The following is a 21,782-nucleotide window of genomic DNA, read 5'->3' as shown; positions in this document are numbered from 1 at the left end:
CCAATGTCTATGACATCATTAGATCATATACAGCCCATGACCCTATGCATATTCACCACTAAGCTAAACCTTGAAACCATATAGACCTGCAAGCAGACAGGATTCATCCAGTGAGAACAAAAGCATGTTAAGTAGCTGCATGACAAGCTTGGCCCCACTGAATCGCTTGTTGGTAGTGAGAGTTGGCAACCAGCCTAATTCATCTATTTGCAATTAGAGTTTCCCAAAGGAATGGACACAGAGGGCTCGCCACAGCAGTGCTGTGGGGGATACACAGGTGATTTCAAAAGGGCTTCACTTTCCAGTTGCACCTAACTGACCCACAGCCTGTCAGTTGGCAGATCCATTACTCATAAAATTCTCCAAGTGAGATGGATGCTGGGGGCTCATGCTTGGCATCCTAACTCAGGAGGCTGAAATCTGAGGATTGCTGTTCAAAGCTAACCAGTGCAGAAAAGTTTGTGAGACTTATTTCCAATTAACTACCAAGAAATCTGGAAGTAGAGCTGTCAGTCAAGTGGAACAATATCCAGACCCTAAGTTCAAGCTCTAGCTCTTTTTCTCTAGAAAAAGAGAAAGAAGAAGAAAACGACAAAGCAGAGCATATTCCAAAGAGTATAAAGGCCTTCAATCAGTCCAAGTCTGTCTAACTCAAAAAGTCGAATGTGATATTGGATCACTGTTGATCTGGTTACTAGTTTTATCTCTCACAGGTGACTAATTACCAATTATGCATGCATTTAACTTTGAACCTCTCATTCATATAACCACTGACTAAGGAATGATTCAAAGTGGCTCTGGTTTTCCAAGGACCATGGCAATCCATAGCAGTGCTGTTTGTAATTAACACAAAATTTGTTACACATGTACACACTTGGTAAGTTAGAGGACTGATGGTGAAAAATTTCCCAACACTTAAATGATCAAATGCAATTTCAATGAACTGGACAGCCTCTTCCAAGTGCTTTGATTGGTCAAACTCTTGATAAGTTTTGATAGACTTGGGTAACAATGGCCTTTCCTGAAGTTGATAGTCACAAGATAGAAGCCTACTCATTCATACACATACAAATACCACTGCATAAGAAAGAGCCCATCGTTTGTGGTACTGACCTGTCCTTTCATGTCTGGAGCAATGGGAATAGTAGGCCAGATAGTTGAGTAGACACCAAAAAACACCAGCCAGATCAACATGCTTCCCCACACTGCCAGGTGACTGAACTGCAAAAGAAATAATAGATGTTCAGATAGGCCTCATTTGTTGGTAGTGAAGCTTCCCTTTCCACTCAATCCAACATAGCTGTAGGATCCCTGATTGAGCCACCTTTACTGATGGAAAGATTGTGACAACCCTCCAACTCTCCAAGTCAATGGAAAGTTCATTTTTCTAATTCCCTTGTCCTGGAATGTGTGTGTGTGTGTGTGTGCGCAGACACACACACACACACACATGCATGTACTCATGCATGTGTGTATACTCTACTTCCAGCTTTTTGGGGGTTAATTGGAGATAAGATTCTCACAGACCTTCCTATCCAGGCTTGCTTCTGACCATAATGCTCAGATCTCAGCCTCTGGAGTAGCTAGGATTAGAGGTGTGAGCCACCAGTGCTCAGTTTGTCTTGGATTTTTAAATGATGAGTTGAAGTCACTAGTGACAGGAGACTATCATGGAAATAAAAGTGCTTTCTGTCCCAGCTGACCTTCTCTGGTATGATCTATGCCCTAGCTAGAGCAAACACAATTTAGAACACCTCTAATGTCTGCTCCACCTTAGGGCTGTATAAAATAATGATTTAGTGAGAGTCATTGGACTGACAGCAGGTAAATAGTTAATTTGTTTATAATTTTGAGATTCTAAATTTCTCATTAATTTTGCAAAGATTTTAAAAAGAAAGTCTAAAACAGGCTGCTCTGGAAACTGAGATCTGGGAATCATGGTTTGAAGCTAGCCTCTGAGGCTTTTTATCTCCCAAAAGCCAGAAGTAGAACAATGGTCCCAGTGGCGGAGCACTAGCCTCAAGCACAAAAGCTTAGGGACAGAGCCCAGAACCTGAGTTCAAGCCCCAGGGCCAGCAATACACACACACACACACACACACAAATCTAAAATGGATATATATCTTTTAAACTTTAAATATATTTTACTTATGTCATTTTTAACTTTCATTGGCATAGCTGTGGAGTAAAGTGTGATAATCCAGTACATGTACATATATATATATATATATATATAAATATATAAAATGCATTATGATTAGACTAGGGTAATTAGCATATCCATTATCATAAGCATATTATATTTTGTGTTGGGAACATTCAAAATCCTGTCTTCTAGTTGTTTTGAAATATACATTTAATTATCATTAACCATACTTGCTCTATGTCCTAAAGAATATTAAAAATTATTCCTCCCATCTAACTGTACCCTGTATAATCAGCCACCTTCTGTCCATCTTCTTCCTCCTCTTCCTCTCCCTAGGCACTGGTGACCACTAAATTCTGCTCTACTTCCATGAGATCAACTTGCATATTACTTTTTAATGCCCCCTTAAGTATCTAGGGAGTTGTTAAAATTTTTTTCTTAGCTTTCTTAGTGTTCTTTTTTGAGATACTGGAACTTGATATCAGGCTTTGTGCTTGCCAGGCAGGTGCTTGAGACATATCTTCAACCCCCTTTCCTTAAAATAATCCTTGATTTCTATTTCCAACAACCCAAACCATTAGTTAAGTTTTTTGGGTTTTTGTGTGTTTTTTTTTGGTGCTGGTCCTCAGGTTTGAACTCAGGGCCTGGATGCTGTCCCTGAGCATTTTGGATAAAGGTTAGTGCTCTACCACAGTGGAGTTACAGTTCCATCAATCAGGTAATGAGTACAATTTTTCTTGGACAATGCCACCCCTTTCCTCCACTTTCCCCCAGTTTCCTCCTTTCATCCCTGCCTTCAAGTTGCATAGTTCATTTTTTACACAGTACACATTGAATATCATGACTACACTTATTCACCCTTCCTCCCTCCATTCCTGTGTCCCCATTAGGTCCCATAACAAGTCAACAGCAACAAAAAAGGACCAAACCCCCAAACAAACAACACTAAAAGTAATAATACCCCACCATGATCCCATTTCCTGGAATTCACTTTGATAAATAGTATTTAGATGTTCAGGGAGTTATACCTTTGAGTTCTTCCCTTAAGGTCATCTTCCTTTAGTCTGTTTGTGTATAAATGCACACAGCCCTATTTAAGCTACAATGTTCAGTTGTATTTTAGATCTAGCTTCCACATATGAGAAAAAACATGAGCCATTTGTCTCTCTGAACTGGCTTTTCTCAGTTGACACAATTTGTTCTAAACCCAGCCATTTCCCTGCAAATGACATAGTATTATTTTTTCTAATAGATGATTAAGATCCCATTGTGTATAAGTACCTCATTTTTTTGATCAACTCATCTATTGTAGGGTATCTGGGCTGTTTCCATAACTGGCTATTATGAATAGTGCAGCCAGTGAACCAGTACTAGTGTCTTTATTGTATCCTAACTTGTAATCTGAACCAAAACTTGTACATGCAAATTTTAAAATAAGATAGCAAGACATTGCTTATTGTCTTCCCAAGGCATAAAAAGAAATTACAACATATAACCATCTGTATTGGAAAGAAAAATAACTTACTTTCGTCCAAGCTGTTGTCTCCAAACCAGCCTTTAGACAAACTGTGACCACAACATACTGTGAAAAGAAAGAGGAGTGTTTAAGAAAGGTCTTTCAATGACAAATACCAGTTTTTTCCAGAGCTAATTTCAAGGCTGCTAATGCTTTCAAAAATGCCATTTTGGTAGCTAACTCTCCAAGGACTGTTTTTATTTGTGCTGGTCCTGGGGCTTGAACTCAGGACCTGGGCACTGTCTCTGACGTTTATTTTGCTTATGTCAAGTGCTTTGCCACTTGAGCCATACCTCTACTTCTGGCTTTTTAAGGGTTAACTAGAGATAAGAGTCTCAGGAACTTTCCTACTCTGGCTGGCTTTGAACTTCAATCCTCAGGTTTCAGCCTCCTGAGTAACTAGGATTACAGACTTGATTCACTGCTACCCAGCCTCCCAGGGTTGTTTTTAAGGAGCAAACAAGCAGGTTTATTTCAAGAAATGCCCTTATTACAGTGAGTATCTTAGATGATCTGGGGACAAAAATCCCCTTTCTGAATATGCTTTGCCTTTATCTGTGATTATGAACAGTTATTTGAAGGAGGGAAATCCATTTATCCCTTGGCTAGGAATTCTAATTCTGTCTAAATCTTTGCTAAACAATGATGTGAGCATTTCTTAACCATTCTGAACTTTAAGAAATCTAAAAACATCAATATTTGCCATAGCTGGGCACTAGTGGCTCATACCTGTGATATTAGCTACTCAGGAGGCTGAGATATGAGGATCATGGTTTGAAGCCAGCTGAGACAGGAAAGTCTGTGAGACTCTTATCACCAAATAACCACCCAAAAGCCAGATGTGGAGGCGAAGCTCTGGTGACAGAATTCCAGCTTAAAGCCAAAAAGCTCAGGGAGAGTGTTCATGTACTTATTAGTTCAAGCTTCAAGCCCCAGGACCAGTACAAAACAGCAACAAAAGATTTACCATAAAGAATTATAACAAAGAAAACCTTATAAAAGGAATTCGATAGGTATCACTCACACATGTGTCATTTGAGAAGGACTTATAAAGAGAAAAACCTACCGTGTAAACAATATTTCCAACAAATAGGTAGTCTGTGGCGTGACCACTGGCCAATGGAGTGTCTGAAAAAAAACAAAGAAATTATCATTAACTTCTAAGGGATCGTAACCTATTTTATGCAGAACATGAAAATGAAACTTTAGGAACATCAAAATGTTTAGGACATTTTAAACTGAATTTTATGTGATTACAAAAACATGTTCCCTTAGTGACTCTTAGTTTTTCATCTTATATCCTCTGCAAATGAAGCAAATAAACAAAACCCAATTTCCTGATCTGCACTGAAACTTATATTTTATATAAAAATATTAAAATCTTTTTTGCCTTGCTTTAAAATGAAAAATAAGAATAGGATGACAGGTATGGTCTAACTAATCAGGAGACTTAGATCTGAGGATTATGGTTCAGCCAGCCCAGGTAGGAAAATCTGTGAGACTTTTATCTCCAATTAACCACCAAAAAGGACAAGTGGAGCTATGAATCAAGTGGTAGAGTATCAGCTTTCAGCAAAAGAGCTAAGAGACTATGCCCAGGCCCTGAATTCAAGCCACCCCCCGAAAAAACCCAATAAATAAACACAGAAGTGAAATAATAATATATTGATTCAGAGCCTGCAATGATATATTTCCAAGTTTACATTTACTTTTCATCTTCTGGTTTTCTGATGGTTAGCTGGAGATAAGAGTCTCTCAGACTTTCCTGCCTGGGCTGGCTTTGAACTGATATCCTCAGATCTCAACCTCCTGAATAGCAAGAATTAGAGGTGTAAGCCACCAGAGCCACTAGTGCCCAACAAGGGATATTTTCTTTGTTCAGAGTTTTTTACTCTTGGCACTATTGACATGTTGCCAAACAATTCTGAGAAACAGGTATTTGGCCCTTGTTAGACAGTTAAGGATAGAAAAGCAACTGGAACAAAGGCTGACACGGTAGGAAACAAAGAAAGGACAATAAATCACCTGTCTTGATCCTGTCCTGGGTCAGCAGGTGCCAAGTCCTGGAAACTATGCTTTAACCAGATGCAAAAGCCCTCTCATTTTTGCCCAGGAGGGGAGGGGTCCAAACCACACAAAAGCTTACATCCAATCAGAAAAGTCTTTGACAGTGTGTGATCACTACTTAACAAATAAAACCAAAGATACATCCTCCAAGAAGGAGGGGACTAAGGACCAACTATCTAGCAGAACAGACAAAGAAGTCTCAGACTTTTTCTCTTGGGGTTACAGGTTGGTCCCCTCCTCACTGGGGGAGTCTGCTAATTCTTCTTACTCACATTCATGGTTTTCCTTTCACCTTCAAATAAACATACTCTGCCTTTTTATTCTTTCAAGGGCATAGAAAAGGATCAGATCTATCTCTAGACCTTATCAATTCTTTTTTTTTCTCTCTCTAATATTTTAGTTTATCTGTGATCTATCTCTTTGTGAACTGTACACACTAATGAGATCCAGGACAACTCCCCAATACAGACCTACAGCATTTACCAATCAAACCCAGCCTCTATCATCTCCCTTCCCCTAGGCCCAATCTCCAGCAATTACACTTATACTCAGGCCACATATGAGAGAAAATATGTGGCTCTGCTCTTGTCATGCCTATTTGCCAAATAATTCTGCCCTGTGCATGTCTGATAACATTCCTGCCCTCTACCTAGTAGATGCCTTTAGTACCCTCTTAGTACAACCATGCTGGGTGTAGTAGTACATGCCTATAACCTCAGCCCTTGGAAGGCTGAGACAGAAGGATTTCAAGTTGGAGCTATATAGTAAGACCCTGTCACAATGACAACAACAAAATCACTCCAGGCATTGCTGAAAGTTGTCTGGGGGCAAAGTCATCTCTGGTTGAAAAACATTACATGAGAGGAAAGAAAATAGGAGGTGGAATAACAACATAAGAATGTAGGGAGTAACTGGCTGGAGTGGAGTAAACCTTATAAGTAAAGAAACACAAACAGAAAAACAAAAGGTCTACATCAGCTGGAGTGGAGTTTAAAAAAAAAGAATGTAGGGAGTAGAAGGAAAACCTATCTCTTCAACTAAGGTAAGGAGGGAAAAAATGTTGAAAGCAGATTTTAAAAAAAAGTATGGCTAGGCAATCAGGGCAAAGGACCCCCTCCCACAGAGATTGTGTATTCCTCATAATGGCCTGTGTGCATGTTAGACTTCAACGCATCCCATCACTATGACCTTGGGCAGTCATGTATGCAGGGCCTCTGAACATCATGGGCCCTGGAAGACTTACACCTAAACAATGGACCCCAGAACAGTGCACTAGAATGGGCATCCAGTCAGAGGGGCTAAATGACACATGGAGAGCTCATGCAGGCTCTATGGAGCCTTTGATTGGGTCTGAGAGCTGCTATGGCCTACAGGCTGTCCAATGATCGTCAGAGTCACATAGCTCTCACCTAGAGAGAGAGAGAGAGCAATTATTAACCTCTGTACAACATACCCCAGGCAGCACTCTCTCTTGGTACCCTTCCTATCTAGTGGAAGTTCTGTTTTCTTCATTAAATCTTTGCCACCTTTACTTCTGCCTCTGTGTCCCTGGACCTCATTCTTTGAAACTGTAGAGACAAAGGACCCGACCCTGATATGTCAGTTCTTCAGTGTCAATATAGTGGCAGAAGCGGCCACAGGACCCTGGAAGGGGATCCAGACGGAGTCTGTGTAGAGTACAAAATTCATACAACTCACGAAGCTAGGGCCCTTCACAAGGGGAAAGTTCTTTGATTACCTTGATGTTGATTGCTGATTTATGGAGACAGTTATCTCCACAGGGGAGGGTGCTGAAGTCTATTGAGCAGGATGTTGAAAATCTGGCAGAAAATTAAACAGGGAAACCTGAAGGACAATTTTCCCACCATAATATCTAGAGTTTGACACTGCATTCATTTCTAAGATGCCCTGAGTCAACACTACTGGTGTTCAATGAGATGTTTATACTTCGGGTAATCTGAGCATTCAACTTTTGGTAAAGATAGGATAAATTTGATATTTCAGCTCATCATTTTGGTGGGATAAACTCAGCCAGCACATTTTCATTTCTCAGTGCAGGAAATAGTATCTACTTCTTTAATCAAAACTAATAGCATCTGGAAATAATTTATTCCCTTGGAGGAGAAACTCCCAAACCAACTTTAGATTCTGGGACTCCTCAAGAGCCTATGAAATTACAATATCATCCAAACAAGCCACCGCCATTGCTTTGCACATAGCCCAGTGGGAAGATTTCCAGGGAACTGTTCTATGCACACAGTTCTGCATTTAAAATTGTCAGCTCCTCCCAAGAAAATATCAGTGGATGAAAACATTCACAGCCACAGCTTGCTGACAATTCAAGAACAGAAAAGCATAATTCAATCACCCATCTTATCTCTGATGCAGGTTTCTTACAAAATAATCTTCCAAGCCAGGAATGTGGCTCACACCTGTAATCCTAGCTACTCAGGTTGTAGAGATCTGAGGACTGTGATTGAAGCTAGCCCAGGCAGAAAAGTCTCTGCTACTTTTTATCTCCAACTAACCACCAAAAGGCTAGAAGCAGAAATGTGACTCAAGTGGTAGAATGCCAGCCTTAAGCAAAAAAGCCAAAAGAGAGCATGAAGCATGAGGCCCTGAGCTCAAGTCCCAGCACTGCCAAAAAAGAAAATAGATTCCCACTTTGCTTAATTTCAACACTGATTCTGCCACTCCTCCCAGGAAAGTATCTTTCCTGACATTTTTCGTTGTCTTTATTTTAGTCAAAGTTTTCAAGTGAACTTTTTTTGAAAGGGGGTCAAGCTCCCAAACTTAGGTAACTAGTTGGTCACCAAAAGCAGACTTCAGACATTATCGTCCACCATCGTGTAAACCAAGATATTCTCCTAAGAACATTCTTTATGAGATAGCAACTCTGGGGATAGGACAGACGGATATGGGGGATGGGGGTGGAAACAATGTCAGGGTAATGGCCATTTTAGGGAAGCCAGCTGCAAGGAGGTGGACTCAGGGTTGAAAGGTGAGCTGATGAGTGGGAGTGGGGCCAGAATAGAGGTCAACAAGGGTCAAGCCATACAAACCTCTAGAAAGGTCCCAGTGAAAGAAATCCAACTCAAGTGCACAGTGAGACATATGATCTCACCCAACCTTTGTTTCTCATCTTCCTAACCAGCAAGGGAGTTGAGCTCTTCCTAACAGAAACCCATCATTAGCACACAAAAGCTTTAAAAAGAGCAAGGAGAAAGGTGAGAAGAATTCACCTGCTCACTGCTTGAGAACAGCTGGCTTTTAACTGAACCTGCCTGGGATCACTGAGCCTTTCACAAATCTTGATCAGATCTACCTTTGTATGAGGACTGAGCTGAGAAAGAAAGCCTTTGTTGCCTGTCTCCAAAGTCTAAGATGATTTCTACAGGGCAAAGAAGAAAGAGATGAAACACTGAATCCCTTGTAGACTGATCTTGGACTGCACAAGATGTAAAATCTACTTTAATGACAGTGCCTATTAAATACTTAAGAGATGGAAAGAACATACTGAATCTGAGACATAAGACAATCTTGTGGCTTCAGGGTACCCTGGCTCAAGGCAGCTGTTCTTCCAGACTTCCATTATTTGCAATTATTTCTAGATAAATCCAGGTACCAACATAATGTAGTATGTAACAAATGAGATCTGAGTCACTGCAACACACTCTTGTGAGCAATTGGATAGAAGCCACATGGGCCCTCCACACTTAGAAGAAGCAGCTTCCAAAATGTCACTTGTAGAAACAACTTTGAAAATACTTGTGGGAAAACATAATGATTTGTAAGAAATGTATGCCTCATTTTCCAAACAGATAGGATGATCAAGAAACTTCCAAAGTTTTATCTTGATTATACTGTGTGTGTGTGTGTGTGTGTTTGTATGTATGTTTGTGTGTGTGTGTGTGTGTTGGTTCTGGGAACTCAGGTTCTGAGCATTATCCCTTACTTGTTGTTGTTTTTTTCTCCTCAAAGATGGTGCTCTACAACTTGAGCCACACCTCCACTTCAAGTTTTTTTGCTGATTAATTGGAGACAAGAGTCTGAAGAACTTTCCTGCTCAGGCTGGCTTTCAACCATAATCTTCAGATCTTAGCCTCTTGAGTAGCTACAACTACAGGTGGGAGTCACCAGCACATGATGGGTTGATGATATTTTTTATAAAGATGCCATTTCAATAAAATGCTCATTAAAAACAACATTACATCACTATCTAGCCAAACCACAAAGTATAGTTCAAGAATGGCTCTGACAAAAGGGAAGCGGTAAAGACAAAGCAAAAGTATGGTATTGTGCCATACAGAAAAAAAAGAGGGTTTACTAATCATGAAACCAGATGGGAGGATTTATGAGTATCTTTTTTCTGATGGAGAACAAATCAGGGATCAGCCAAAATGGCAGCCACAGGCATTTCAAGTGTACAGAATATAGTAGGAAAGATGGGGAGGACCAGTACCATTGCCTTAACAATAAGGTTTTTGCCAAGACATTTTGGTCAGAGAACAGATGCCAAGTTCCTGCTTCCTTTTCTCTCCATTTTGCTTCAACAATTTTTAACAGCACAATTTTAGAGCAGTGCAGATTCCAGAATATGAACTAGCTCCCTACCCCCTTGGCCTCACTCTTCAGGTCTTATAAGAATCTAGAGGCCCAGAGGAGGCTACTCCCAGATTTCTATCAAGGATGTAGCTGTAGTAAAAGTTTCAGGTATCTCACTTATAAATAAACTTTTAGAACTAGCTTGCTATCATCAACAACTATCATTTCGGCTCCCAATACTGCATACTTTACTTTTTCCTTTCTTTGTAAAGAATGCTATGAAATCTTGGAAAGGGTTTTCTACAAAGGAGGGTTTATACAAGTGTTAGTGATTATAATTACACTCATAACCAATGTTGGGTTAAGTTCCTGGTTGTGTAAGCCTTTTGCTGGACTTTTTTTTTCTTCTCCTCTCTGCTAACATTTCAGCTGGATAAAGTTAAAGCTATGGAACTCAAATTTCAATCTTTCCCTCCCCCTTTGTTGACTAAAAATAGATTTGAAAGATGAAGCAAAGTCAGGGACCAGTGGCTCATACTGGTGAGCTATTCAGGACGCTGAGATCTGAAGATCTTGGTTTGAAGTCAGCTTGGCAGGAAAGTCTGTGAGACTCTTATCTTCAATAAACTACCCAAAAGCCAGAAGTGGAGCTGTGGCTCAAGTGGTAAAGTCCTACCCTTTAGTAAGGACAGCACCCAGGCCCTGAGTTCAAGCCCCAAGACTGGCATGTACACACACACACACACACACACACACACACACACACACACACACACACACACAGCAAAAATGAGGGAAAGTAATTTTGACTGCTGATGCCAGTCACCTAATGAGACTACAAACCAGTTTCTGATGCCTGTGTACAGGTTAAGTGGCATTCTCCAGCTTCCAGTACCTAGGTAGAGTCCTCTGTTAAGCCAATACAAGGTGAGCAAAATTTATAGATCTCTTCAAGCTGGAGACAGGTAAAAATAACTAGACTCCTGTGTATACTGGTCCTAGGACTTGAATTCATGGCTTGGGTACTATCCCTGATCTTTGTTTTGCTCAAAGCTAGTGTTCTATCACTTGAACCACAGATCCACATCCAGCTTTTTGGTAGTTTGTTGAAGATAAGACTCTCGTGGACTTTCCTGCCTGGACTGGCAAGAAGAGTAGATTCTAAGAGTTTCCTACAATTAGAAACAGGAGGCTAGGCATGTCATGTAAGAAAGCTTCAAGATGGATTTTAAGTGGGGGGTGAGGAGAGGAGGGGTGCTCCCATGTTGGCTGGTTCACTGGTTTTCTGGACTTTTTTAGGGCAGGTGAATATAAGCTTGGGATGTGAGAATCTGATGAAGATATTCCTGGAGGTTGGTTTGTACATATATATATATATATATATATATATGTATGTATATATATATATATGTGTGTGTGTGTGTGTATATATATATACATGTAAGTGTCTATATGATGTATGGATATATGTGTATATCTATGTATATATACATATACATGTATACACACATGTATGTGTACATATATACATGTATATATACATATATATTTTTCTACATATATACATGTATATATACATGTATGTGTACATATACATGTATATACATGTATATGTATATATGCATGTGTATATATGCATATCTATATTTATAGCTATGTCTAAATATCTATATACACATACACACATATACATTCCCATATACACATATATCTCAAAGGTATGCTTGCAGCATGGTCACTTAATTTTACTTCTTGGAGGGGTGATTTCTCTTGGATCAAGTCCTAAATACTCCAGTACCAAGGATATAGAAAATAAGGAAAAAATAGTAAATGTGTCCACGACCACTGCATTTCTCCACGGGATAATGGCATGGGTGGGAAATAAACCTTTCTTGAGTGAAGCCCCTCAGTTCAGCTTCCTGTTGATGATATAAGAATGAAATCTGGATGCTGAGTACTAGTGGCTCATTCCTAGATTCCTAACTACTCATAAAGCTAAGATCTGAGGATCACCATTCAAAGCCAGCCTGGGCAGACAAGTCCAACAGATTCTTATTTCCAATTTATTAGCAAAAGCCAGAAGTAGAGGTGTGAGTCCAGTGATAGAGGACCATCATTGAGTGGAAAAGCCCAGTGAGAGTGTGAGGCTCTGAGTTCAAGCTCTAGTACTAGAACATACACACACATAAACACACGGAATAAAGAAAGTAATCTCAAAGTCAGGGCTTCTCTTGAGCACTTCATTCCTGTATTTAAAACAAAACAAGAAATCAGTCTTGCACTTGAACTGGAAATCTTGCTTCCATTTTAAACATACTATGATTTGGTTAGTAATGAATGAGTTACTTCGAATTCATAAATTTTACTTCTATGTATAGAACTCTCAAAGTCTTTCTGAAAGAAATCTTGTCTTTCTAATCCTCAGTTTAAAAAAAGTTTCTGTCACTGCATGTATATGTTTTAGTATTTTATAAACTTCTAGTTCTGTCTTCTCAGCAGGGGTTCCCAGATGGCATTAGTCACACTGACTGGCTAGTGCCCTTATTGGCCCTTTAAACTTTCATGTCTTCCTGAATCTTTTTCATTCACTTCACACCCTTTCTAAACTATACACATAATTAGTGTTGCTGGTATTGGGACTTGAACTCAGGGCCTTGTGCTCTCACTTTTCTTTTCTTTATTGTGAAAATACTGTACAGAGGGGTTACAATTACTTGGGCAAGGTAATGAGTGCATTCCTTATCAAGCCTTGTTGCCTCCTCCTTTGTTTCCCCTTCCCATCTCCCCTCCCATACTGTCCCCCCCCCACGCCAAAGTTGTAAAGTTCATTTTCGACATAACATCTTGTACATCTCATTGGCGCAGTGGGTCCACCTATATCCCTATTTAAACAATTTGTTTTTTCCCTTCCCCTCCACAAATTATACCAATATCAAACACAGTGAAAACAAGGGTTATACTGTGGGGGAGGGATATACAAAGCAACAAAGAAATATAAATATGTTAGACACAATAGCAAGAAAGGAAAACATTCGAGTCCTTAACTTGGGGTTCATTTCGCTTAACATCAACTTATCTGACCATTTCTGCACAAGACCATACTAAAGCTACCAGAACAACTATGTTTACTGCAGCATTATTTACCATAGCTAAGATATGGAACCAATCCGGATGCCCCTCAGTAGATGAATGGATCAAGAAAATGTGGTATGTATACACAATGGAATTCTATGCCTCCATCAGAAAGAATGACATTGCCCCATTTGTTAGGAAATGGAAAGACTTGGAAAAAATTATATTAAGCGAAGTAAACCAGGCGCAAAGAAAGATAGATCCATGGTTTCCCTTATTTGCAATAACTAGTATATGTCTGAGACAAGTGGAAATGGTCTCACTTTGCTTTTCTACTCAAGGCTAATGCCCTACTACTTGAATCACACCTTCATTTCTGGATTTTTGCTGGTCAACTGAAGATGTGTCTGCCTGGACTGGCTTTGATCTGTGATCCTCAGATCTCAGCCTTCTGAGTAGCTAGGACCATAGATGCGAGCCACTAGTACCCAGCTGGCAGTTACTAGGAACAAATGCCAGTGCTTTGTTTGTTTCAGAGACCTGATTTTAAAATGCAGTATTTGGGCAGATCTGTATAGTATAGTATAACAGACTATTAGAGACTGTTAGAGATAGCTCCTTGCTTCTTTTAAACTCGTACATTTCTATCACACACATAACTCCCGTGACAATTATATTCTGAAAGGCCCATCTATTCCAAAGGTCCAGAAGAGTTTGAGCACCCTTCCCTCATCCACACCAACTCAAGGAATTGTCTCCTAAGTCCTGCCCTTGTGCCCCATTTCCTCCATGCCTTCTTCCTCTTCAATTGTCCTTACCCTGGGCTGATCCTGAAAGTTGTAACTTTTCTTATCTGTCCACTCTTTTCTTTATTTGTGCTCATCTTACAAGTCTGTTTCCACATTCTGTTGGAAGCAGTCTTTATGACTCTGTGTGTGTGTGTGTGTGTGTGTGTGTATGTTCACACATGTGAGCACCCCGGGCACTGTTCCTGAGCTTATGTGCTCAAATCCAGCACTCTACTACTTGAGCCACAGCTCTATTTCCAACTTTTTTGGTGATTAATTGGAGATAAGAATCTCACCATGTTTCCTGCCTGGGCTGGCTTCAAATTGTGATCCTCAGCTCTCAGCCTCCTAAGTTAGGATTAAGGCAGAAGCCACTGACACATGGCTTCAAAATAGTTTTAAAGCCCAAGTTATATTTCCTTAGGATACATTCTACTTAAATTGACTCTTCCTCTTTTAAATTTTTAAATTATTTTTGAGGGGGTGTATGGTGCTGGTTTATATAAAAGGCTTCATACTTGTTAGACATTGCTCTGCCATTTAAGTCACACTTCCAGCCCATTTTTTTGTTTTAGTTACTTTTTGGATAGCATCCTATACTGAACTGTGATCCTCCCATTTACACCTTGCACATAGCTGGAATGATAGGGACACACTACTATATCTCATCATTTTTTTGAGATGAGGTCTTACTTTTTCCCAGGTTAGCTTGAACCCTGATCCTCCTGATATCTTCCTCCTGAGATGCTGGGATTACAAGGGGAAGCACCACACTTTGTCTGAATTTTCATCTTTGGTAATACTTCTTGTTTAAGACCTGCTTTCTCTAGGTTCAAGAACTTAATCTCTTACATTACATATACTACTATGTCCCTAGGACTAAATCTAGGAGGATTTTGGAATAATGTCCTTACCATCCTCTTTTTTTTTAAATGAGAAGGTTGGCAATCTCACCCCAAGTTAGCTTAACAATGTAAATTATTAAGATTCATATGCTATAAGACACTTGTTTATAATAACGAATGGAACAAAGGGGCTAATATGTGCATGGGAGGGAAAATCTGGGAGAGAGCAAAAGGAAAAGGTGACATTGTCTGAAAAGAAATGTACTCTTTACCTGACTTATAAAGGGGTAACCCTTGTGTACATCACCTTTATAATAACAATAAAAATTTAATATAAAAAGTGGCTAATATGACTCAACATTACTCTGGCAAAAGAGGTAGACTAAGTTTTATTTTATATACAATCTTATAGTACCACATTTTATTTATTTATGTATTTATTTTTCATTTATTTAGTGGCAGTTCTAGGGCTTGAACAAGGCCAAGGTAGTGTTCTTTAGATTTTTATTGCTCAAGGTTGGCATTCTACCACTTGAGCCATACCTCCACATCCACCATTTATTTTTTAAAAGTTCAAAAGTCCCAAAATGCCTTTTCTAAAAATGTTGAAAGATTTTGCTTCTTACTTAATGTCAACATACAAGCATTGATCTGTTTCTTAAAAGATTCTTGAGAACCAGGATCAGTATTCTCAAAGAAGCTTTCTGTCCTGTTAAGTACTTCTCTTTGCCATCACCTCTTTCGAAAATACTTTTTCAAATCAAAAGTAGTTTTTCCATTCTTTTGCCAAAGACCACATTCTACCTTGAGGAGGGTTGCTAAGCTATGCAGACTAGAAATGCCAACAGAAATCCCAAGTATGGCCTGACACCAAGGGCCTTGATGAATCTCAGCACCTACAAAGGTGATATATATAGTCTTGACCTAGAGTCACTTTTCAGATTAAAGTACCAATGTGTGTGTGTATGTGTGTGTGTGTGTGTGTGTGTGTGTGTGTGGTGGAGGGAAGAAGCAGACTATGAACAGAAGCTTGAGGTTCAGAAGGCTGGGGGGAAAATCTGATTTATTGACTTGCTTTAGTGGAAAAATTTATTTTCAAACTTGGAAATGGAACATCACAAACTCCATCAGCAAAAGTGTGCTTTGAAAAGTCTCTCCAAAAACTACACAAAAAGTAAGTAAAGCAAAAATTTTTGGAAACCTTCTAGGAAATGAACAATCTACCCACACCTTCTCAGGAATATTTCTTTCCCTAGTTAGGTACTGGTGGCTCACATCTGTAACTAGCTACTCAAGAGGGTGTGATCTGAGGATCCAGGTTCAAAGCCAGCTTGGGCAGATGAGTCCATGAGACACTTATCTCCAATTTACTACCAAATGCTGAAAGTGGATCTGTGGCTCAAGTGGTAGAGCATGAGCCTTAAGTCAAAAATGCTCAGGGACAGTGCTCAGGCCCTGAATTCAAGCCCCAGGACTGGTACAAAACAAAACAGAGTAATCCTAGCCACTGGGGAGCATAAGGCATAAGGATTATGAGTGAGGCTAGCCTAGGCTACATAGTGAGATTTGTCTCAAAAATAAACAAATAAGAATGTAGTAAGAACTCACTAGTATATAGGACATCAACACTCATAAACAGGCAATTGAATCTGATAACATATTCCAGTTCTGTTGAACTTGCAATACTATGGCTGTCTCTTTCTATATATACAAACCAGGGCCACATTATAAGAGGGAAGTCACCACAATTGTTTCTATGCAAGTCACACACTTGATAATGATGCTTTGACCACCCAGGATCCACAGCTTCTGAATTGAAATCATACCCAACACTCTTCCCCCTATAATCTCTTCATTCTAGAATCACCTTTAAACCAATTAAATCCATTAGGGCCAAAAATAAAGCACAGAAAATGATTTAAGGATCCTTGAAAGCAAAGGAGTTAAGATAACACTTCAGGAAGAGGTCACAGGCCCTAATCAACTATGAATGCATGAATTCTTGTCAGTGTTTAGGTTGAAGAATATCAGTGAGGATGAGTCATTTGTTTGAAGCAAAACAACAACAATAACAACAACAACAACAACACACATATACACATACACACACATGCAAAATCCCCACAAAAATCCCACACTAACACTGCAACATAGACACTTGGAAACTATCATCTTTGAACAATCACAGGAAGTATCTGTTCAACATTTGCAGTATTTTCCCTTCTTGGGGATTATGATTGTTGGAGAGGGATAAAAGATAATACATTTTCATCTTCTCAGATGCCAGATACATCTCTTGCTATAGATGCCATATTTTATATATATCAAGAAATATGATCATCCAGGTACTGGTGGTTCACATCTGTAATGTTTGCTATTCAGGAGGAGGCTAAAATCAGGATCAGGATTCAAAGTTAGCCTGGACAGAAGAGTCTGTGAGACTCTTATCTGTAATTAACCACACGTAGGTCCTGAATTCAGGATACACCAGAATACACCACACACACACACACAAATCCACAAAAGTGTGAATATGTTAGGGAAAAACAAATGGAAAGGGTGACATGGATCAAGATGCATTCTATTCCTAAACTAGCACATTGAATTGAAACCATTTTGTACGACTACTGCAAGACAATGAAAGAACTATATAAATTTTTTTAAGTATGAACAAACAGACACACTGGTCCCCTAGGGGCTGGACAGAAGGACTGAACCAATCTGGAGCATCAGTCATTGACCAAATTATAGCTTCCAAAGGTGTATGTTAAGGATACTTAGCAAACAAAGACTAAGCTTACTCTTACAGGATCTGAATGATTCTGCATAGAAGTATTGGAGGCTTGGAAAATGGAAGTTTAAGTAGCTAACAGAAGGTTTTAGGCTCATGTACAAGAGGCAATTGCATATTGTGATAATGTAATGCCCCTTTCAATGTTAAAGCCTACAACAGTTATTACAATCGGAGTTTAGAAATTACAGTATTTATCTAATCAACTCCAAAGAAAATGAGTTTTCAAGGCCAGAACTGATTAAGCCTATTCATTATAGACCTGGAACCAACTCTCATTTGATTTTAGGTATATTTTTCCTCTATAGTATGCTCTGTGATCACTTGTGCAGAACTGGGGGAAAACTAAGAACACACCAGCAGCAGAGGAACAGTCAGCTACTTGCTGACAGTTGGAGTCATGAAGCCATTACCGTGTTCCAGCGCTTTCATTGGAAACCAGAAGAGGATGAGGGAGTGGACCAAGGCATTGATGCAGTGACCCCAGAAAACCTGTGGGAAGACAGCGAGTGAGTCAGTGAGGCCAGACCCTGAAACTCGGTGCAGTTCACAGCAAATGGTGCATTGTGGGAGCTCCTAGCAGTGGGCTATAAGATCCTGTAGGGAGCATGCTAATGTCTAACTCATGAAAACACCAAGAAACAACTGCTTTTCCCATTTACACCCAGATGATTGGATGATCTCCAGATAGCACTTTTACTACAAAACCTGTACTGCTAAATATATCAGATAGATCTATATATCTATGTCTAGATGCCTAAATGTCTATATCTAGCTAGCCAGATATTTAAACATCTTTCATCTGTCAATCTGTATAACTCAATCTTATGTAGCTCTATCTATCTATCTATCTATCTATCTATCTATCTATCTATCTATCTATCTATCTATCTATCTATCTATCTATCTATCTATCTATCTATCTACCTATCTACCTATCTATCTATCTATCTATCTATCTATCTATGATTATAGGCATGGGCCACTGGTGCCTGGCTGGGCCTTTATTTAAACCTCCTTAATCCCTCCCACACAGAATCATGGCTACGCTGCTTTCGTGCCCTACTTCCTCTACAGGAAAGTCAGGGGCTTCCCCTTAGGCAGGCAGCACTCTGCCAGTCTGCCACTCCTTGCAGGACTGATAGGTCCTTTTTGCCATTCAAGTTTGTTCAGTCCCTTTCATATACAACCACTGACTCCTCAGGATAACCTACATAGATTCAGATTGAACATCCCTAATCTGAAAATCCCAAATCCAAAATACTTGAAATCTGAGTGAGACCGTAAGTGGAAAATCCCACAAACTTATTAAAATTTTTATGCAAAAATTACTTGCAGGCTATGTGTATAAATAAATATGTAAATAAATTTTACATTTAGACTTGGAGACTATCCCTGTGTTTTATCATTTTATTATCTATAATATACATTTTATTTTATATTGTATAATGTTAAATATTATATACTATTTATAATATGCAATATAAATGATATATATGTATCATATCTAGGGGATATAATTATATACATAAAAATATAAATATTCCTAAATTTTAAAAAATTCCTATGAATTCTAAAACACTTCTGGTCCTAAACATCAGATACAGGCTGCTCAACCTGTGCCTAGATGCTTTCTGTTTTCTGATTTTTCAGTTAATCTGATTTTTCAGTTAAATCACTGATTTAATTCCTGTGTTTGTATCTAGCCAATCTTTCTAGCTAAAGAAAGATCTTCTTTTAAAATGAAAAATACAGTAAGGGTTAGACAGGCTCTTAAGAGGTATCAATGCAGGATTGCAGCTGTTTTCTTTGACAGGGAAGGTCAAAGTGATAAAGAAAAGAGGGAAGGAGTAAGTCCACTGGAACTGAATGCACAACATGAGGATCACCTTAGAGGGCTGTCTAGCTTCCTGGACTTGCTATCTGAAGGAAGGCTGTCATGGTCTCATTGTTTCTCCATTGCTTCCTTTCAAGTGTCGCATTATTTCATAGGCAGATGACTAGGCTGAGCCACAGATATCTGCCTGAAGGTGCAAGCAGGGCTATGCCTTCCTGAGTTGACAGCTCTTTGTGATCACATTGTTTACCTTTGTGTTGAAGCCTTCAGCATTCTGAGTTATTTTGTAGAGCTGTGGGAACCTGAGCATGCTCTCTTGAGTACAAGACCTCTCAAAAATTCCCAATGTGAAGGGTGGCAATGCAGTGAAGATCTGTGTGGGAGACAATGAACAATTAGGAACGGCCTTCTACCTTGTAGTTCTTTGAAATGATGACTTATCTTCCACTCAAGTCCAAACTTGAGACTCTATGATTCAAACACCTTCCAGATACCCACTGGACAAAGAAATAAATGAACCACCAGTTTTCACTGTTGATCTGTGTAAAATGAATCCATTGAACATTAAAAACAACATTGTGAACATTCGATGAGTTGAGCTATCAATGAACAACTGCCCTCCTTTGTAGGTTGAACAGTGATGGAGATTTACATCAGAGTCTGGGAAGTTTCCTATTTTCTGTCAGCACTGGCCAAGCACAATTTCCCAACTTTCTTACTTCATTGTATCCTCAAAGTTCAGGAATCATGAGGTACTTTGTCCATTTAGTCATTCAGCAGACATCTATTGGGAATGAAAGATGGGCCAATTGTATGACAAGCACCATAGATTTAAAAACAGGAGAGAAAAGTAGAGAAGAGAAAGCAGGTCTCTGACTTCAAGTAGAGTTGGTGACCTGGGGTAGCAGGGTGACCAGCATATAGATAAACATATATAACACAGAAGTCTACAAAATTACTCATAACCACAGAGCTGAAGAAGGGTAAGTCTGGGAAAGCATTCTTTTATTGGTATATGTGACTTGAACAGTACTAGACAATAGGACTTGGCTGGAAGATAAAGAAAATGGGGGGAAAGAGCAAGGGAAGAGGTGACATTGTCTAAAAAGAAACATATTTATTATATGACTTATGTAATTGTAACCATCTATACATCACCTTTATACTAACAATATAAAAAAAAGAAAAAGAAAATGGGAAAGGCCAGGCACTGGTAGCTCATATCTATAGCCTAGCTACTGGGGAGGCTGAGATCTGAGGGTCACAGTTAGAAGCCAGCCAGGGCAGAGAAGCCCACAATACTCTTATGTCCAATTAACCACAGGCACACAAAAAAGCTGGAAGTGGAGTTGTGATACAAGCATGGGGTGCTACCTTGAGGAATCCCTACCCCCAAATAGCTTAAGGATAACACCCTGGCCCTGAGTTCAAGCCCCAGGACTTAAACAAAAAAAATATAAAAAGAACATAGGGAAGGGATTCTCAAGGAAGCCCTTTAAGAAGAGCACCCCTTACAAAGTTCCCAAGTACCTTAAAGACATTGGGGAGAACCTGTAAGACCACAGGATGGTGATTAGCTAAGACGCAGAGCCTCTGGAACACTGGGCTCACAGTGTCTAAGATGTTGGCCTTTTTTGTGTGTGTGTGAAGGTACGGAGGCATGAAATCAGGGTCTGGGTGTATCCTAGCTTTCTCAAAGTTGGTGCTCTACCACTTGAGCTACAGTTCCACTCGGCTATTTTTGTGGTTAATTGGAGTTAAGAGTCTCATGGACTTTTTTTGCTCTGCTGACTTTGAATTGTAATCCTCAGATCTCAGCCTCTCCAGTAGCTAGAATTATAGGTGTGAACCATCAGTTCCCTGCTGCTTGTGCTTTTTAAAAAATATTTTATTTTTTTATTGTGAAAATACAGTATAGAGGAGTTACAATTACATGGGCAAGATAATGAGTACATTTCTTATCAAGTATTGTTGCCTCCTCCTTGTTTCCCCTTCCCCTCCCTTCCCATCCTCCCCCCACCCCGAAAGTTGTAAAATTTGTTTTTCAACATAATGACGTGTACATCTCATTGTTGCAATGGGTCCACCTGTATCCCTATTTAAAAGATTTGTTTTTTCCCTTCCCCTCCACAAATTATACCAACATCAAATACAGTGAAAACAGGGGTTATGCCG

At 39.4% G+C, this 21,782-nt stretch overlaps 1 protein-coding gene across 1 annotated transcript in view; it reads right to left on the bottom strand.

The window, feature by feature from the left end:
• Positions 1 to 21,782, bottom strand: part of LOC106000803 (phospholipid-transporting ATPase IB) — a 407,841-nt gene that overhangs the window by 97,252 nt on the left and 288,807 nt on the right. Inside the window, exons 28-32 of the mRNA XM_013036039.1 lie at positions 19,858 to 19,980; positions 18,184 to 18,262; positions 4,729 to 4,790; positions 3,672 to 3,728; positions 1,114 to 1,221 (exon numbers count right to left, since the gene is read on the bottom strand). Coding sequence (XP_012891493.1) covers positions 1,114 to 1,221; positions 3,672 to 3,728; positions 4,729 to 4,790; positions 18,184 to 18,262; positions 19,858 to 19,980 — 429 coding nt within the window. The remainder of the gene's footprint in view (positions 1 to 1,113; positions 1,222 to 3,671; positions 3,729 to 4,728; positions 4,791 to 18,183; positions 18,263 to 19,857; positions 19,981 to 21,782) is intronic.

This window comes from Dipodomys ordii, unplaced genomic scaffold (genome assembly GCF_000151885.1).
Source record: "Dipodomys ordii isolate 6190 unplaced genomic scaffold, Dord_2.0 Scaffold243, whole genome shotgun sequence".
NCBI lineage: Eukaryota > Metazoa > Chordata > Mammalia > Rodentia > Heteromyidae > Dipodomys > Dipodomys ordii.
This window is presented reverse-complemented; position numbering and strand designations above follow the sequence as displayed.